The sequence below is a fragment of the Choloepus didactylus genome, chromosome 7 (assembly GCF_015220235.1).
Source record: "Choloepus didactylus isolate mChoDid1 chromosome 7, mChoDid1.pri, whole genome shotgun sequence".
Classification (NCBI taxonomy): Eukaryota; Metazoa; Chordata; class Mammalia; order Pilosa; family Megalonychidae; genus Choloepus; species Choloepus didactylus.
In genome coordinates, this window is record NC_051313.1 from 105,529,140 (window position 1) to 105,550,274 (window position 21,135).

The following is a 21,135-nucleotide window of genomic DNA, read 5'->3' on the forward strand; positions in this document are numbered from 1 at the left end:
TATTCCATCCCTGTGGGTGCAGACTTATTGTAAGTGGGAACTTTTGCTTAGGTTGTTTCAGCTGAGATGTGACCCACCCAACTCAAAGTGGGTCTTAATCTTTTACTGGAGCCATTTATGAGAGGATAAAAGTAGAAACACTGAGAGAGAGAGATTAGAGAGAAAAGCCCCAGAAATGCTAAGAGAGGACACACAGAGGCTCAGAGAGAAAGCCACTGGAATCAAGCTGAAAGCAATAGAACCCAGGAGTAAAGGATCAGCAGGTGCCAGCCTCGTGCCTTCCCATGTATCAGAGGATCCCCGGATGCCAGTGGCCTTTCTCCAGAGAAGCTTTAGCAAACTGAAACAGAACCCTCTTAGCAGCATATGGCTGACATACATTTAAATTCTAACATTGATACTTACTGCACTGTCAGTGTTCCTCATTCCCTAATGTCATCACCTAAAAATTTAAAACTGTACCTTGCAAGATTTTGCTGTTTTCACCACTGATGCCTACCAAGATGCATATGGTAGCATATAATAAGTTCCCTATGGATGGAATTGGCAATGCTTGCACTAGATACTTTTGCAAAGAGGAAACACTTTCTACTAAAGACTGAGGATATCAGGCAAGACAGCTGGACTGGGTGGTGTAGGTTTTGATCCTGAAAGGAGAGCAGGATTTAGGTAACTCACAAGGAGAGGTGAGTCTTCCATAAAAAGTAGCTGGTTTGGCAGATACAAAACCATAGCTGTCATGATTAGAGGTTGTTCTAGTTTGCTAATGCTGCAGAATGCAAAACACCAGAGATGGACTGGCTTTTATAAAAAGGGGTTTTTTTTGACTATACAGTTACAGTCTTAAGGCCATAAAGCGTCCAAGGTAACACATCAGTAATCAAGTACCTTCACTGGAGGATGGCAAATGGTGTCCGGAAAACCTCTGTTAGCTGGGAAGGCACGTGGTTGGCATCTGCTCCAAAGTTCTGGTTTCAAAATGGCTTTCTCCCAGGACATTCTTCTCTAGCAAGCTTGCTCTTCTTCAAAACGTCACTCACAGCTGCACTCCATCCAGTCTCTTTGAGTCAGCATGTTTTATATGGCTCCACTGATCAAGGCCCACCCTGAATGGGTGGGGTCACACCTCCATAGGAGTATCCCACCGAAGTCACCACCCACAGCTGGGTGGGGCACATTCCAAGCAAATCTAACCAGCACCAAAACGTCTGTCCCACAAGACCACAAAGATAATGGCATTTGGGGGACACAATACACTCAAACCGGCACAGAGGTCAACAGTAAACCGGTTTGACTAAAGCAAGCAGTGAATCAATAGAAGTAATGTTGGGAAATACTGAGGGGAGATCATACAGTTTTCTGGGATCGTTTAAGAAATCTGGAGTCAATTTAGTGAGAACTGGGAGCCACTAAACAGGAGGTTGTCTGGAAGACATTGTTTTTAGATTTTGCTGTTGATTCATGGAGGGTGGTAAGTAAACTAGAGGTTGGGAAAAGTTTAAGATGAGCATGTCAACAGAGAAGTTGAAAAGTTACAAGCATGAAGACTGTGAAGGTCGCCTTCTTGTTTTTTCAACCCAGGTCGATTATTATGTCCTCTGGGAAGCCTTTTGGAGTTACTCCCTTCGTTTAGGTTGGTACCATAGTTCTTGACACATATCACCATCTTAGAACTTTCCATGTGATATTGCGACACTTTCTGTTTCCTGTGAGCCTCCAATGGACTGTGCTTTCATGAATGGCACAAATATTTTTTATCATGCTTTGTAGCCCTAGGAAGGGCCAGACCATAGAAAATGCTCAACGAATAACCACCCAAGTGAAACAAAGACAGGCAGGGAGCCAATCAGTTAACAGATTTTGACTGTAAAATGAGCCAGTCTACAATGATAGACTCTCAGGACTGGAAGGGGCCTTGACAGTCATCTAACCCAGTTACCCAGTAACTACTGCAAATCCTGAACAAGTGATCACCCCACCTTATTCCATCCTGGATAGCTCATTCTGTAAGACTTGTGCAGCTGGAAGGGAACTTAGAGACTAGCTTATTCAAAAGATGAAGAAGTGAAGTGATTGGTCTACTTAGCTGCAGTGCTGAGAAATAGAAGAGCAACTAATAACTAACTGCCAGACCCATTCAATCCTTGCCAGAATCCTATGGGATATAGATATTACCATTCTGCAGTGGACAGTTGCAGATGCTGAAGTTAAAATGGGTTGAGTGGTTTATTCATGGCTGGACAATTGGTAAGTGGGAGAGGTGGGATACAATGACAGATCAGTCTCATCCATCCCACTTTCCCATACCCTGTGCCTTCCCTGGAGAGGATCTTGGGTTTCCTGAGACATTGTAAAATGTTCTCCTCACTTCTCCATGCAAACTTCACCAAAGAATCTGCTTTGAAATCCCTCCCCTTATTCACCCCCATTGTTCTTGCTTTTCAGGAGAGAAGTATGAGCTCCATGCAGGGACCGAGTCCACCCCAAGTGTCGTTGTGCATGTGTGTGACAGTGACATAGAGGAAGAAGAGGATCCAAAGACTTCTCCAAAGCCAAAAATCATCCAGACCCGACGCCCCGGCCCGCCGCCCTCCGTGTCCAACTGAGCTCACCGCTCCGCCTCAACGATGATCTCTGTCTCCTCTTTATCATGCTTTTTTTTTCCTGTTGTTTGTTTGTGGGGAAAAAATTTAATTGCCTTTAAATTCCTGAGTGTTTGGTTGATTGAGATTCATTCCTTGTAATCAAGCCTCTTGAACAAAAGGGCTAGGAAAAGGTGATACGTTTCCTGATCATATCATACCCCATCAAGTGTAATCCATTATTTAGAAGTTTCTAGGAAAAAAAAAAAAAAGTAGCGTTTTCTTATTAAACAATCAGCACAGCTTATATCTTCATTCTCTCATGCCGATCCAAGCCAGACACATCAGTAACAAATAGCACCTGTGTTGTTTGCAAGCTGTTTCTGTCCCAGTCCTGAGGTGTGTGTGTTGTTTTTTCCTGGCCACTTAAATAGGACCATATGTAAACTTGACTTTGACTGCATGAGATACCCTTATCTGGTCTCACTCAGTCCTCTGCATCCCAACATTCCCAGGACATGCATGATCACCAGCATTTATTTTCATGATTTGAGAATACACAAAAACTCAGATTTTCAGCATCCAGCCATGTCCTTATCTAGATTAGGAAAATTATCAGCATCATCCAGTTCAATAAGTCTAGGTATATTCACTCTTTTGAGTCAACACTTCATAGCTCTCTTAAAATTCGTGGAGGCAAAACTGAGCTTGGCCCCAAAGATAATCCTAGGTAGATTTTGAACACCACTTCCCTATTAGAACTTTCCCAGCCTCACTGGGGAGGCTTGCCCAGAATAGAGACTGAGTTCAGAAAACCTATTTATTACAAAAGTTTCATGGGGTCTGAACGATTGTTTTTTCTCTTTGTATATTTGTACAAATGTTTCAGCTGTGCTTTTAAAATCTGGGTGTTTTTTATTTAGTGATTGTTCAGCCATCAGCTGCTTAAGAACATACTATGTGCATTGCTTATGAATGCATTCATATACTAATGCAGATAATATGATAATATTATACTCTATTATGGATAATGCTGAATTTTGAAAGGGCACAAAACATCTCATGCCGATACATAACTGGTTAGCCAACATCTTTGCTATCAAGAACCATTTGTTTTTAAATAAAGTGAAGATGCAAGTGTCAGTTGTAGACGATTTGGATGAACCTCAATCTCCAGTATGTAGCAGCAGCTGAGCATACTAAAATGGGAAAGAATGATAGATACATGTATGCTGACCCTATTCATGCAATGCCCACATGCTCAAAAAAGTCATTTTCATTACATATGTAATGATTTTTCTATTCCTCTAGCCCAAAGTGCATTACAGAAGATACACTTATAGAACCATCACCTTCTGCTCTGTGTGTCAGGCCTCATTTCCTCCTGTACATTGATGAATTACCATAGATGTACATGCGAATTACGGCAGAGTGGGGAAATACTTTCATTACCCAAGCCTCAGAAAAACACACAAGAACAATAGCACAGCCAACTGATCGAAGGATTGTTGTGGTTTTTGACTAGGGTGTATGTTAGTTTCATCAGAAACTTAAAGCATAGGCTGATCACTCAGAAATAAAAGTCCGTTCTACTGTGAATATAGCAATATAGTACTGGACACAGTACAGGTGAAACTGAGGAGAGCATTGCTCGCAAAATCCTGAGTTTCAGTAAGAAAAATGAAGACTCCTTTAAAAAAGAAAACTCTGAGGAGTGTGTATAATAAGCAAATGCTTTGACTTTCCTTTGCAGTGGAGGTTTTTTTGTTTCTCATTGACAAATGCAAGACAATAGTGTGGGGAAATGATGCCATCTAGTGGACAAAGTGCTGCCCTCAGCTATTCAGATGAACAGGAACTATAGCTGTCAGACATTTTGCTTTGAATCTCATCTACAGGTCATTTGAATTTTTTAAGCTACCCAGAATTTTCAGAATGTAAGTTCTTAGGAAATTTTGAGGAGAGGAAATGTTTGGAAATCATTTTTTATTTTCTTTTTAAATAGACGCATTGGACATTTCGCATCAAGTTGAAATGACCGTTCTGTGCATGTAGTCAGTGGACTGTATGATCTATGTGATTAGTCTTAGTGGAATTTTTTGCAAAGTGTTAATGTTAATCTGTCTCAGATCGAGTAATTCTTTCATTAGGTTGGGTTTGGGAAGGGGGCAAAGGGAAATTTTCCCTGGAAAGCAGTGAGAAAAGGGAAGGACTCTTTGAAGTGTTTCAGTGGTACCTCCTAGCGCTGTGAAAGTCAGAATTGCCTCAGCATTTCATGATGCACATTATGCAAACCTATTTAGCACTATTTTAAGTTTGAAAAGTTTAAAAATGGAGGGGGAAGGGGAGATTTCCACTAACTGAATCATTTGTGCACGCGTATAGCTCAAAGAGCTTAGCCTTCAAATATACCTGGTGAATGACTCTTTGTCCGCGTGGTGTGTACTTTCTGAGTTGCTTACCTGAATTGAATTTTTCCAGGAGTAATTACAGGGGAGTACAATTCAACCCAAAACTTTTCCCATTAAGAAGTTACCAACACAAGGGATTGATCTATCTGGGCTCTTCCCAAAATGAGCTTTGGGGAAAGCTGGCAGCACCTCCTGAAGAGAGAAGAATTTAAGCCAAGCTTGGAGGGATGAGTTGGATCTAGACAAGGAGAAATGGGAAAGCTCCCTATTTTGTGACCATGCTGTAAACATCTTGGTCCTGAAGGCCATTTCAACTGTACTGAATGAATCTCTCTTTTACTATCTCCCCACTCTATTCTTTGGTTAAAAACACTACAAGAGACCTGAGGTAGGCAGTAATTTATAAAACCAAATGCAAAAAAGCACTATCATGAAATAAAAGGTTGATAAATTAGATTTCACTGGCATTAAGAACTTCTGCTTATCAAATGACACTCTTAACAGCATGAAAAGGCAAGCCTCAGACTGGGAGAAGGCATTTGCAATACATATAGCTGTTAAATAACTCATATCCAAAATGTAAAAAGAACTCCTATGAATCAATAAGAAAAAAACAGACTATTCTTTTAAAAAATTCACAAAATACCTGAACAGACACTTCATACCTACAGACATTTCACACATACGCAAGCATACACGAAGAGATCCAAATGACCCGGAAACATTAAAAATCTAAACATCATTTCTCATCAGAATAAGGCAAAATAAAGAAAAAGGAGATTTACCACATACACATTAGAATGACTAAAATTAAGTATAGGGAAATATTAAGTGTTGGTAAGGACATGGAGCAAGTGAAACTCTCTTACACTCCTGGTGGGAGTACCAAGTAGTACAGCCACTTTGGAACACTGAATATACACGTACCTGGGTGGAATTACACTCCTGGTCATACACTCAGCAGAAATGAGTGCTCACTTCTACCAAAATACTTGAGCAACAATGTCCCCAGTAGCGTCCTGAAAGTCATTAACTGAATGCAGTGCAAATGTTCAACTCTAGAATATTCACTCAAAGGAATACTACAAAGCTATGAAAACCATGTATTACTGATACACATTACAACATGGATGAATCTTAAAATCCAACTTTTGAGAAAACAAAAAGCCAGATGTGAAAGAATGCCTGCTGTATGACCCCACTTACGAAGCTAAGAAATAGTCAAAACTGATCTAAATTGACAAATTATTATAGTGGTCACCTTTTGGAAAGTACTGACAGGGAGGGAACATGAGGGAGCCATCTGGGGTGCCAGAAACAGTCTACATCTTGAACTGGGTAGTGGCTCCATGGATGTATTCATATGTAAAATTCATTTAAAATTGTGCAATGTATTATCGGTAGGTTTTACCTCAGTTGATACAAAACCACAATTAGAACAGTGAGGAAGGACCCATCAGATGTGCTGGAGAAGGGGGTTCAAGAGGTCTGTGTCCTAAAAACACACCTCGCCCACTTTACGTTGTGAGATATTTCTATATATACAAAGCCTTCATTTAAAACCTGCAAATAAATATTTTTAAAACAGAAAACATGGGACAGGGGCTTAAGGGCTGGGTAAGGCATTGGTCATTCAATTAACGAGTATTAACTAAGGATCTACTATGTGCCTGACACTGGGATTTCAGTGGTGGACAACGTAGCTATTGTCCCTGCCCTTTCAAAGAGCAGAGCCTAGAGCACAAAAGAGACAATAAACAAATAAATAAGCAAATAAATCATTACAAATTCTGATGGGTGAATACAGGGAAGAAAACCACAAATACTCTATAAGGATTAAAGTGGAGGGTCATGGTCAGGAAAGGCATCTCTGAAGAAGTGGTCTTTAAGCTGTAGTGAAGACGTGCCCATGGGAGAGAGGGCTCCAGGCAGCAAGGGCTATGTCCATGGATTTGGAGAGGCCTTGTCACATTGGAAGAACTGAAGGGATGTGGTCAACGTGGCTGAAGCACAGGGAATGAGGAAGAACATGGCACCAAATGAGGTAGGAAAAGTAGGCAGGGCCCAGGTTCTGTAGAGACTTACAGGCCAAAGGGTAAGGGGCTTGGAATTCATTTTAGGTACGAGAAGGGTTTACAGCAGGGGAGTTACGGGACTCAATTCATCTTGTGAAACATCCTGACATACTAGAGGATTCCTAAGACAAAACCATAGCCCTAAATGTCCAGATACTCCAGTGTGGGGGACATGGCTCCTTCTGCCCATGTTAGCCTTTAAGATATAGTTCTATGGTGTGATATAAATCACTGCAATCTTATCTGCCAAATGAATTTGCAGTAACCAACATCAATATGCAGTGTCTTGTCATGGTTCTAGAAAAGTTTTATTTTTTCCCCTTCCCTCCTCCAATTCATTTAGAAGGCTGTGGTGCAGGAAAGGGGGAACAGAGCAGGTGATAAAGAATGATAAGTCAGTGATTCAGGAAAACATTCATTTTGCTACTGGTACAGAGTGTCCCTGCCAGAAGCCGCCATGCAGAGCGTCATTGAACACTTGGCAGACTTTCCCCTTAAATTTATGCCATCCAAGAAAGGGAAAATTTCAAGCAAAAAGTTTTCTGTCATACTCATTCATCTGTTCCTTTCAAAGATAGTCTGGGGAAATGTTATTGGAGTTGCTTCAGGAGCTTTTTATGTCTCTGGAAGGAAGCCATATCCAAGGATGATTGTGTGTGTATGTGTGTGTGTGTGTGTGCACGAGTGCATGTAGTTGGTAGAGGTTGGAAATAGGAAAGCCAGAATAGGCCTGACTGAAAAATTTTGAGCTGAAAGATTTCATGTACAACATCTCCCTGGCTCCTTTGCATTATTTTCCATTCTCTCGCAATAACTGAGTTTGTGGGGCCTCCTTGAAGAGTTGCAATCATTAGTAAAACCTTTACTGTTCCCAAAACGGTCTTTGGATTTGCCTGTGGGGCCATCTTATTCTTAAATTAAGATTTATATTTGTCTCTATGCTGTTGCCAAGTAAACACCCTGCTAGCCCGTCTGCTGGGCTGGAGTGGATGTTGTGGTACAACTCCCAGATCCCCCCTTCAAGACCAAGGCGCTCGTGTCCCCAGACGCTGGCAGATGTGGAGGCTCAGGACTCTCAGCTGAGTGGCCAGGCATTGTTCTCCACTGGGGACATTCCCCTCTCAACCCAAGTCCCACCCCCCGCACCCCCACCCCCCACGGGTTCAGCTGCATCCAATGACTAGTCAAGGTGAGCGTAGGAAAGCCCACTCCTGGGACCACCCTGAAGGGTCACCCCAGCTCCAGAGCTGCCTGTGGGTTCCGCTGAGGCCTCTGTTGTGACTGCAACTTAGTTCAACTCTTTCCTCAGCCTAAACCTATTGCCCGCACGCCCCCACAGGTGTTGACCCTAAAGGCTCTCAAGAAACACTCTCTCAGAGTCAGTGTCCCTGAGAAACTAAGCTAACTCTTATGTCCTCCATAGCCTTCTCTCCATCACTTGGAGCTCTCTGGAATTTTACTACTCTTTTCCATTGGATCCCATTGCCTTTCCAATCCTAATATGGAGCTGTTATGTTGGGGGTTAGTGGTTTTTCCAGAAACAACACAGCAAAGTGTGATTCCATGGTTTCCTTGTAATGTAAGGAATGTAATGTAGTGGGATGGGGTGGGAGTCAAAGTGCTGATAACTTGACACATAGTCCCCAAGTGGAGCAAGGCGGGCTCCTCCCCAAACCCCTGTGGCACAAGAAGGACTGTGGAAACTTGTTCAGCTGTGGTCAGGGGGCCCTCACGGAAAACACGAAGGGGTCTGTGGCAGGGAAGGCAGGATCCAAACCCTGGCCCGTGCCACGTGAGGCCTGCCAACCTTGTCTACTGAAAGGGACAGGGAGGAGAGCTTGTGAAAGGGTTATATGACTTTAGAGAGCTACTAAGTTCTCTTCAACTCAGTTTCCTCTCCTGTAAAATGGGTATAAAAACCCATCTTGCAGCTTTTTCATGAGTACTAAATAAGATATTATTAATTATTATGGGAGGACAAATTAATGACTCAACTCACAAGTTTTGCTTCCAGATAACGTGGCTTTAAATCCCAGGTCTGCCACTTACTAAATTCCTGGCCTTGGGCAAGTTTCTTAACCTAAGTCTTGGCTTGCCCATCTACGAACGGAGTGATAACAGTACCTATCTCAGGTGTGATGGGGGACTAAATGAGAAATCACACCAGGATTGAGCTCATCAGGAGTCCTCTACAAGTGCTCTTTACGCAGCAGGCCCTGTGCGGAGCCCTTACCATGTATAGCATCGCGTAACTTTCATGATGGCACTTTCATAAATAATAAAGATCATTTCTTGAGAGCTTACTCTGTAGCAGGTATTCTTCTAAGTTCTTTACCTTCTTACTTAATTTTCTCAATGACCTTGTGAGGAAGGTACTGACGTCCCCATGTTTTGGTTTGCTAAAGCTGATGAAATGCAATATACCAGAAGTGGACTGGCCTTTAACAATGGAGATTCATTAACTTACAAATTTACAGTTCTAAGGCCATGAAAATGTCCCAATTAAGGCATCAACAGGACGATACCTTCTCTGAAGAGCAGTTACCGGTGATTTCCGGCTCCTCTGTCAGATAGCAAGGCACACGGTCGCTTCTGCTGGTCCTTCTCTCCCGGGTTTCATTGCTTCAGCTTCTGGCTTCAGTGGCTTCCACTCTCAGCTTCTGTGGGTGCTTCTCTGAATTCATATCTTAGCTTCTTTGTGGCTTTTATCCCCTTTAAATCCTTCAGCAGGAGGATTAAGACCCACTTTGAACGGGGTGGGTCACATCCCAAATGAAATAACATAATCAGAAGGTCCCACCTCCAATAGATCTGCACCCACAGGAATGGATTAAAAGAACATGGCCTTTTCTGGGCTACATAACACCTTCAAACTACCACACTCCATTTCACACGTGAGGCAACTAAAGCTCAAAAGAGTTAGGTCCTTGTTACTCAAAGTGTGTTCCGTGCCCTGCCAGCAAAACTCTCTGCATCCCCGGGTTGTTGGTCAGAGTTTCAGAATCTCAGGCCCCACCCCTGACATACTGCATCAGAATCTGTATTTTAACAAGACCCCTCCCAGCCTGTCCAATGATTCCCGTGTTCTTCAAAGTTTGAGAAGCACTCCGGGACAAGGCCCAAATCACACCTCTAGCAGATGCATGATTACAGAGCACACACTTTTAAACTGCTTCCATGTATTCACTGTCTATCAAAGAAAGTGCTCAGAGTATATTATTTCCCTCCCTCCAGTAATTGTTAGTTTGACTGAGCTGCATTCTTAGCACCTATCCACATTCCCTCCTTAACCACTTTACTGGCCTCATCTTTTTGACTAAAATTCCTGGGAATTGCTGCCACGCTCTGGGTTCAGATCAAGCTCTGCCAATGGCCATTCCAATGATCACCAGTAGAACTGCTTCTGGAGCAACTACACTGTGATTTCCAGAAATCCATTTACTCCCTGGGTACACCAATTTTGCGAAAACCAGACAGGCCAGTGCTACTGAGAATAAGCGGATGGTCTCACACAGGCATGCCAGGATATGCTGGGCTAAACACAAAATACAGACAACTCCACTTGTCAAGATAAATGAACCACCATGAAAACCACAGTCTTTATTCATATCATATCCCCAGGTATTTTATTTCACAGGTATCAAGCTAGGAAGATGGGGAACCAAGTTAGGATATTGTTACCACACCAGTGAACTTGGTTGTAAGGGAACATAACAATCCCAAAATGCAGAACTTAACTGGGTCCTTGATTACTGTCCTTCAGGCAGCAGCAGCAGAAACCCACTTCCAGGAGGTTCTAAAAGCTTGAAATAAGAATAGATGAAGAGCTACAAACAGTTACCATTTCTTCCCTATACCTTCAACAAGTGGATGTCATTAAAATACAGTTTGCCCTATTTCAATGACTTTGCCATAACATAGTGGAGGAGAGGTCAACATTGGAATGATTAACTAAAGTTTTATATTAGCTTTGCAAAATTGAGGAGGAGAAGAACCTTCAACAGAGGAAAATGTCAAATAACTATGTTTATTTTACAGCTGTTTATAAATTGTGAAAACATCTTGGCTTCAACATACAATACTAAGTACAAGCCACCCCCCAGCTCACCCTACCTGGCAGTTAATTCCACCTCTTAGGGTCAACAAACATGTCATCTACCTTACCAATACCCCAGAAGGGAAATCATTCATACTTGAAAATTTCCAAAATCAGAGCTTGATGCTGAACTTCCTAGGTATGCATAAAACATCTCTGTATCTGGACATAACCAAATTCTCACCCTAATTTCCCCCATGCTTGGAAGGCCTATTTCCCTCCTTTTGGTATCAGTCTGGCCCCTATCTTTTGGGCTAATTGCCTTTGTCTGTATCTTATATAGGCCTGATGGGACTTAGATCTGGCTTTGTCAAATCATGATTGGAAGAACCTGGCAAGTCATTTAAACTCCGAAAGTCAGTCAGTTTCCTCATCTAAAGCTGGGAGTGTGGATTGTATTTATACAAGTGTTACTGTGTATGACGTGCCTGGCCTGCCATTTGGCACGCACATTGTGTCTTCAGCATTTATGTTTTGAACCCCTCCCCTCCTCCGGCTGGTGGCACCTGGACTCCCTTTAGGGAACCATCCCTCTCCTAAGTCCCGGCAGTCAGGTCTGGCCATTTCTCCCGCTACAATGAATGATTTGGGATGGTCAAATAATCCAAGGTAAGTGAATCAGAACCAATACCAGGGTTTTTGCTGGTACTAATAGGAAAGAGAATATTTGTGTTTCTTGGATTACTAAACTGGACGATGTAAACTTGAAGTGCCAGGGGCTACCATGTGGAAAGTCCCTCCCTGAGAATGAAGGCAATACAGAGAAAAGAGCTAGAAGATTAAGAGAAATGGAGGGAAGTGGGAAGAGAATCTAATACCATTATTTGAGTCCTTGGATCAAATTATGCCTGAAGCTAAAATCCCCTGGACTTTCCTGATGCATGCACAGACAAATTTCCCTTTTGCTCAAGAAGTTTAAGTGGGATTTCTTTACTTACAACTGAAAGAAAGGCCAGCTAAAAACTAAAAAAAATGTAATAGGCATTAATGTCAAGTCCTACATTTAATTTTTTTTTTTTTAAATGCACAAGCAGAGGAAGGAGGAGATCAACTTTGGAAGAGATAATATAAATGTTAAAGGACCTTAGCTGCTCAGAAGCTGAATCTGCGTCAATGTGAAGGAGGCGGCAAAGAAATCTGCTATTATGAGTCTTTTTGTTGAAAATGGTGACTGGAGAACACGTTTATTGTCCATCTGATCCCCAGAAATCTTTCGGAAATTACAAAAAAAAAAAAGTCATTGAAAGAAAATATGCACAATAGCTCTGGAAAACAATAAAGAGTATCATCAACTATCCAGAAAACCTGAGTCACTTCTGGAATGCAGGAAGCAAATTAACAGAGAAACTAGAACTGATAAAGCCATTTGGAAGTGCTGGGGCCAAATGAACCCCTCCTTGGGACTACCTCTTGCCACAGCTTCAGAACTGCTCCAAAGCCAAATCCCCAATCCATGCCTCTGGAGGACTCCCAGTGGGTTTTGGGGCCATCAGAGCCTTGGTAACCATGCATCATCTCCACTGAGTACATGATGAGGAAAAAGATTTACACCCTGGTTTTGACATAGCATATTTTTTTATAACTTCATTGAAAGGGAAGCATGGAAGATAAATTTTACAAAACTTTGCAGGCCTTAAAATGTCTTTATTGCAACTTCACACTTTATTGGTAATTTGATCTGTTGGAATATCTTCAGAATTTTAAAGGCATTGTGCTCCATTGCCTTCCAGCTCCTAGTGTTGCTATTCAGAAGATTCTAATTCCTGATTCTTTGATGTAACCTATATAATTTCCTCATTTGAAGATTTTAGGAGTGCTTTGTCCCCACTATTCTGGAATTTCATATATTGGATTCTTTGTAAGTTGTTTCAACTGGAAAGATATCTTTCAATTATAGACATTTTTCTTGAATTAATTTTTGAAGATTTCTTCCCTTCTATCTTCTCTTTTCTCTCTTTTGGAATACCTATTGTTTGGCTCTTAGACCTTTTGAAATTATCTTCCAATTCTTTTTTTCCCCTCTGCAATTTTCTATGTCTTCATTTTCTTTGTTCTATTTCCTGAGAAATTTCTTCAACTGTATCTTCCAAACTTTATACTGATTTTTTTTCTGAGAGAATTTTTTTTCTTTCTCAGAATGTTCCTTTTTCTGTTGCCTCCTGTTCTTGTTTTATGAATATAACATGTTCTTTTATCACTCTGAGGATATTAATTTTTTTGTTCTCTTCTATTTCCCAGATATTATCTTTTCTTCTTATTTCCTGTATTTTCTGTTTATTTATTTGAATCTCTCTCTCTCTTTCTGTGTTTGTGTGTGTGTCTGTCTCTCTCTCTCTGTCATGTCAGAGTAGTTATTTCAATAGGGGGCATTTTCCCCCCAGGGGACATTTGGCAATGTCCGCAGACATTTTTGATGGTCACGCTGGGGGACAGCTACTGACGTCTAGTGGGTAAAGGCTGCTGCTAAACATTCTGCAATATACAGGAATCCATCCCTGAGACCCAAGTCTTTCTAGTTCAGTCTCTCCAGGGAGTCTGGCCTCTTGTCATCTTCCTGGGAATAAAAGGGGAAGACACCTGCCTGGGCAGGGAGGCTAAGCTAAGATTCTAACTGCCTCTAATTACACATTTCTAGTAATCTTCCTATTTTTAGTCCAACCTGCACCCCCACTTTCAGAGACACCTTGTGCTTATAACTACCATGGTTCTGCCTTATGAATTAGCCTCCTGGGCTCCCTCCACCACCTGCTTAGATTTCAGCTTTCTCTGATCTATTAAGTAAGTAACCATATATTCTTCAGCTTTCTAACCTCCAAAATGTTGTTCTCTTTTCCCATTCTCTTTGTCCTTGTAGTTTTATAACTTTCTTTTTTCTAAGAGAATTTTGAAGAGAATAAAAATAAACTTATGAGTTCACTGTTTAGCCAGAAATCTGAGTGATTTTCTTTAACAGCCATTTCCGTAACCCAAAAACATTGTTGATACTCCTTAGATTGCCCAGAGACTCAGAGGTATAGAGTCTTCTTGAAAGGAACATTCCATACTTCATAGACATTTATACCCTCTAATCTCTTTTGAATTACAGAATTCCTGAAATGGGATTGTAGATTATCCTCTCAATTGGATGTGTCACAATATGTGTCACCAAGTTACCTGGGTGAAGCAAGAAAGAGTCAAGAAAACATAGGTTTCAATTTCTCACAAATTGTAATAGCACTGAAAGAATGTTTTTCAACAGACGGTACTTTTCTCAAGGTGTAACAGTTGATATCCTTAAGGGGGTTGTTCTGGTTTGCTAATGCTGCCGGGATGCAAAATACCAGAAACAGATTGGCTTTTATAAAAGGGGGGTTATTTGGTTACACAGTTACAGTCTCAAGGCCATAAAGTGTCCAAGGTAAGTCACCAACAATCAGGTACATTCACTGGAGGATGGCCAATGGCATCCAGAAAACCTCTGTTAGCTGGGAAGGCACACGACTGGTGTCTGCTCCAGAGTTCTAGTTTCAAAATGGCTTTCTCCCAGGACGTTCCTCTCTAGGCAGAATCTCCTCTTCAAAATGTCACTCTGAGTTGCTCTTGGGGCATTTGTCCTCTCTTAGCTTCTCAGAAGCAAAAGACTGCTTTCAAAGCCCATCTCCAAAATATCTCTGTAAACCACAGCTCTTCTCTCAACTCCTATGCGTTCTTCAAAGTGTCCCTCTTGGCTGTAGTAGCTCACTCCTTCTGTCTGAGCTTACATAGAGCCCCAGTAAACTAAACAAGGCCCACGCTGAATGGGCGGGGCCACACCTCCATGGAAATTATCCAATGAAAGATATCGCCCACAGTTGAGTGATCACATCTCCAAGAAAACATACAATCAGAAGTCTCCAATCCAATCAACACCAATATGTTTCCTGCCCACACAATACTGCATCAAAGATAATGGCATTTTGGGGGACATAATACATCCAAACCAGCACAGGGGTGATCTTCTCTACCCTGAAGGATATGCAGAAGTGTGTTATCTTTCTTTTGTTTATCTGTTACAATGCTGAATCACTAAATATGCTTCCTTCAAGCCTTTATCTAGACCACTGCAATCTATGGTTGATAGTTTAAGAACAAGAGACGAAAGAAAAGTTATTGTCTAGGTTTGCTCACTAGAGGAATAATATTTATTTTGTGGCCAGTACTGCCCTTTATGTGGATTTCTCTCATTTAAATCTCACGATAATCTACTAAAGTTGATTCTTATTACTAGCCTTCCATTTTGCAGATGACAAAGGCTAAATTAACAAAAGTTAAAATAATAATAATAATAATCCAAAGTTCTGGGTTTCATGCCCAGGCAGTCTGAGTGCAGAGCCTACAGTTTTAGAACTACACTGCACTCCACCCTAGGGGGAGTTGTAAACGTGAGGGCAATAGAGGTAGTAGCAATAGCTGATCCACACCTTGCCATTAGACCCTAGAGTTTATAAAATGCTGTCACACATGTTATTTATACTCAATTAACACCCATAAGAAACTAACTGATGGCCAACAGTGAAATACCCTACACCAAGTGCAGTGGCAGAGATAACATGCAAAATCTCTAGGAGTGACAGGAACGTTTGTGCATTACCATTCACTCCTGTCATTGTATCTGTTCTAGTCCCACCATGAGTCCACCCAGAGATGTCCAGTGTAGCACACAGTATTGACTTATGCCCGAGATTGTTTCCGTTACTGGAAGAGTAGGTAAACCACTCGAGGAGTGATGTGTTCAGGTAAGGTGTGCTCAGATCCTTGTCATTCTTTGTTTTGGGAAATAGACAGTGGAAGTTGGCTGTGTGTCCCTTGATTCATGGGCTAAAAGAAACATGAACTGACTTCAGTCCCTTATACTCAGATAGGACTGCATCTGGTCTATTCCAGGCCAATGGGTAACTAACCTACTTTGAAATACTGCAAAAAATCATAACAAAAAAAGTGGGGTCCAAAAATGCAAATCTGTAAAATTTGGATCACATAATTTTGAGATTAATGAGTGATTTTGCAAGCCTGAGCAGCTAGGCAGCCTTAAGTTAGGACAGTTTGGCTGTGATTTGATGATGCCACCTGGTGGTGATTGTCCTTTCCAGCTTAAATATCAATAGGGACAATTCTGAATCTTGTCACTGTCTGGGTTTCCCAGGACAGCAGCAAAGACTCCAGGAATTTCCTTGTAGTTGTTGGCCCAATCAAGGAAGATCAGACTAGGATAATTCTAAGAACCTAGGTTTAAGTTCTTAGGGGACTTAGATCCACCCTCCCCATCCCTGTTCCTAGAAATAGGTGCCATTCCCCCACTGGGCCTTCCCTTCCTTGTTTTCCCTTTTTCTCCTTCCTGCACCCTTGAAAATAAAAAAAGAAATATGAACCTACTCCTATTAGTATATGGGAGGTGAGCAGAAGATGGAAGCCAATCACCAAATGATTATTCCATATTATCTCAGGTGCCTCGTTGTGGGGTTTTAGAGTACTGGCTTTTAAAGTTCTTTTAGAGCTTACCTACTCTACTTAATTCTTAAACAGCTCTGTCATTAAAAATATATGTATCTACCTTTTATCTAGTAGCTATGCTTTCTCTCTTATTTCAGCCTGTCTCCTATTATTAGTTCTTATGGAAAGGAGGTATAATTGTATCAGTGATCTTTTCATACATTTCCTAATTGCACACTGACCATCCCCCAACAAATACATGGCACATATATTGAGAGCAAGGACCCATAGCCCCTGATGCAATAAATCTTTTCTAGAAGAAATCAGTAAATAAAGCAGAGGATGAATCCTTTATTTGGAATCCCAATGATATACATGAATCACATAATAACACTGAAAAGGACTTTATGCAAGAGTACATGAAAACTGTCCCAGTTTTATAAAAAGGAAAGTCCCTGAGTACCTGGCTACTTGGACTGTTCTCTCAGCTTCCCTCAGCATCAGAGTATTAGGGAGAAGCAGAGGCTATCATTAGTTCACTTGACAAATATTTATTGAAGACTTACTATGTGCCAGTTACTGTAAAAAGCCTCGGAAAAATAAGGCATCTTGACGAATGAGATGTCCCAAGTCCCCGCCCTCACTATATGCATTTACTGCAAACAGAAAGGAGAAGAAAAAGGGAAGAAAGGAAATTGCTCACAGGACAAGAATACTGAATGATTTCCATCATAAATTAGAATTTTTTCATTAATTTACAAGATCATTCATAATTTCTATGTATTCCAGTAGAGGAAAATCTACAATTTCTCTTGACACTCTCCTTGGTGATTACCTGTCTTTCTCAACCCTCTCCAGGCTTTTGTTACATGGTTATGTTTAATGTTTATCTACCTCCTGAGGATCATATCTATGCCTTTAGCAAGTCTCAGCCTCATTCATATGCCAGCTACCGCTACTCAGAGTCTAGTCTAAACATAGCTGCATTCCTCTCAAAGTTTCTCGTTTCTCCTACGAACCAAATTCTTTGGTTCTCAGTACTGGTCTTAATTAGTCAACCAGGTAATTTATTACCACATATAAGAAATCTCTCTGCTGTATTTATGAATCACCAAAGATAGTCTGCTCTCTTTTGGCTCTAGGAATTAAGTAAGCATATATATATGCCACATAAGCCTGGGCCCTGCTCCCCCAGCTAAACTCTTCGTATTAGTTATCATTGCCCTGTAATGAGTTGCCACAAACTTAGTGTTTTAAACAACACACATTTATTATTTCCATTTCTTTGGGTCAGGAATCTGGCTTAGCCAGGTCCTCTCCTTCAGGATCTCTCACGAGGCTATGATCAAGTTGTTGGCCAGAGCTGGGCTCTCATGTGAAATCTCAACTTGAGAAGGATCCACTTCTCAGCCCATTTAGGTTGTTGGCAGAATTCCATTCCTCAAGGGCTGTTGGCCAGAGGCTGCCCTCAGATTCTTACCATGTGGGCCTCTCCAATACCGCCACTTACTTCACCAAAGTATGCAAGCCAGGAAGGCATAGAGAGAGAGTCTGCATGCCAGATAGAGGTTACAATCTTTCGTGATTATAATCCCAGAAGTGACATACCATCATCTTTGCTTCTATTGGTTAGAAGCAAGTTGAGGGAGCTGTGAGTTGCATGACAGCATGAATGCCAGGAGGTAGGAAACACTGGGGACCATCTTAGAAGCTACCTACCACAGTGCTGGTGATCAGAAAAGATGCCACAGAGATCCATCAGCCATCTCCACTTTTCTTTTGCAACCCTAGAAGAACCACTTACCTGTTTCTTAAGAAAAGGAAGACTAAGAAGGTGATACCAATTTGTTTGTTATCATCAATCTCTCAGAAGTTAGGTAAATTCTGACTATGAAATTTCTCCTGCGCCCCACCATTTATTACCATCACGCTCTTAGATGACTGATGGGTAACACCTACTAAATTTGTCCTAGACAGAACTCATATAATATCTACCAAAAACTGCTCTTCCTCTAGTGTTTGCTTTCTCAGCAAATGCACTATTCTTCCTCAAGTTCCCAAGCCAGAAACTAAGGTATTTCTCTTGGCTCCTTCTTATTCCTCACTCTGCCTTCATTGAGTAAAATATTAAACAAGTATTTCAATAAAGTATGATAAGTTACATGGAAGGAGACCTACATGGGGAGAGGAGTAGCTATTTGGTGGTGATGGAAGTGGGGAAACAAGGGAATTGACATGTAATTTGTGTAAATTAATTTACCTCACTAAGAACCAGTTTCCTCAACTAAAAAAAAAAGGGTGATATTTTTCTCAGAAATTTAAGGCCTCCAGATTGATCCTATGCCAGATAAGCCCTGAAATCCAGAGGCACCAGTTTCTCCAAGAACATCAACCAGTTTCATTCCTCTACCCCATAAGGTCAACACCCCTTTCCAGCACAAAGAAGTTAAAATGGCCATTGACCATATATCCCTGAAGATTGAGAGAAAGATCAAACGAAAGGGAGGAGGCATAACTGAGAAATTAGGATTTAAAAATGACTGTGACTACTGACTTATTATATAGATATTTCTTTTTAGTGTCTAGTGTTTTAAATAATCCAGTAGCCTCGATCTTTGATAATGATTGTATAACTATATAGCAAAAAAAAAAAAAAAAAAAAAAGTCATTTGTCCATGTTTGTATGGATCTACTTCTGGATATCTGGATGTTTTGTTCTGTTCCACTGATCTATATATCCATCTCTGAAAATACTACACTGCTTTGGTTAACCTACCTCTATTGCAAGTCTTAAAATACTAGTGGTTAATAAGAGGGAGGAGTAAGGGCTATGGAATGTTTGCAGTCTTTTTATTTCTTTTGTTTCTTTTTCTGAAGTAATGCAAATGTTCTTAAAATGATCATAGTGATGAATACACAAATATGTGATGATACTGTGAACCACTGAATGTATGCTTTGGTTGGACTATACGGTGTGTGAATATACCTAAATAAAATCATGTTAAAAAATGGGCAAAAAACATGGCAGACACTTTTCTAAAGAGGAAATACAAATGGCTCAACAACATATGAAAAGATTCTCAATTTCACTAGCTATTAGGGAAATGCAAATCAAAACCTGTTCTAGTTTCCTAATGCTGCTGGAATGCAAAACACCAGAGATGGATTGGCTTTTATAAAAGGGAGGTTATATGGTTACACAGTTACAGTCTTAAGGCCATAAAGTGTCCAAGGTAACATATCAGCAATCGGATACCTTCACTGGAGGATGGCCAGTGGTGTCCAGAAAACCTCTGTTAGCTGGGAAGGCGCACGGCTGATGTCTGCACCAAAGTTCTGGTTTCAAAATGGCTTTCTCTCAGGACATTCCTCTCTAGGCTGCAGTTCCTCAAAAATGTCACTCTTAGTTACTTTTGGGGTATTTGTCCTCTCTTAGCTTCTCTGGAGCAAGAGTTGCTTTCAATGGTCATCTTCAAACTGTCTCTCATCTGCAGCTACTCTCTCAGCTTCTGTGCATTCTTCAGAGTGTTCCTCTTCAAAATGTCACTTTCAGTTGCTCTTCAAAATGTCACTCATAGCTGCACTGAGTTCCTTCTGTTTGTCAGCTCATTTATATGGCTCCAGTGATTTAATTTAGACCCACCCTGAATGGGTGGGTTGACACCTCCATGGAAATTACTCAATCAGAATCATCATCCACAGCTGGGTGGGGCGCATCTCCACAGAAACCCTCAAAGAATTACAATCTAATCAACACTGATACGTCTGCCCACACAAGATTACATCAAAGATAATGGCATTTTGGGGGACATAACACATTCAAACCAGCACAAAACCATGAGATATCATCTCCCACCTACTAGAATGGCCATTATAAAAAAAAAACCCAAAAAAAACAAAAAAACAGAAAACTACAAATGTTGGACAGGATGTGGAGAAAATAAAAGGTGATAATAATAGGAGATATTCCTCAAAGACCTGCTGTGAAGAGCAAATAAAATGATATATGTGAAATGCTTAGCATAACTTACATCCTATAAGCCCACAAAATATGCTAGTGACTGTCCCAGCTATTAGAAGAAACACATCATGGCTGTCAGTTTGCTTTCTAACCCAACAGACAGGCTCTTTTCCCTTATAGTCTCCACTTCAGAGGCTAAAGAGATATACATTTTCCCAGCCACTCTTGTAGCTGAAGATAACCAGGGGATGGTTCTTGGAAAGCTTTTGTTTTTCTGATAAGAACTTCTTTCTTCCTTGAACAAGGATTTGATGTCTGCAATTTCAGCAGCCATTTGTGTCCCTGAGGTAATGGGCAGGCATTTGAATACCAACACAACAAGGATGGTGGAGTAGAAAAACAGGAAGAATTCTGTGTCCCTGATGGCATTATCCAACAGCAGAACCAATGCCAGTGTCCATCTAACTTCAGGCTTCTTGTCATCTAAAAAAATAAACTTCTATTTGTTAGGCCATTGATTGCAAGGTGTTCTGTTATTTGCAGCTTAAAACACTTCTGAAAG

General features: G+C 41.0%; 1 protein-coding gene across 3 annotated transcripts in view; it reads left to right on the forward strand.

The window, feature by feature from the left end:
* RCAN2 (regulator of calcineurin 2) overlaps positions 1 to 5,010 on the forward strand; it is a 277,416-nt gene extending 272,406 nt beyond the window's left edge. For all 3 annotated transcript variants that reach the window (XM_037843606.1, XM_037843605.1, XM_037843608.1), the window contains one exon: positions 2,446 to 5,010. In XM_037843606.1, the coding sequence (XP_037699534.1) occupies positions 2,446 to 2,606 (161 nt within the window). In that variant the 3' untranslated portion in view covers positions 2,607 to 5,010. The remainder of the gene's footprint in view (positions 1 to 2,445) is intronic.
* Positions 5,011 to 21,135: the final 16,125 nt, after the last annotated feature.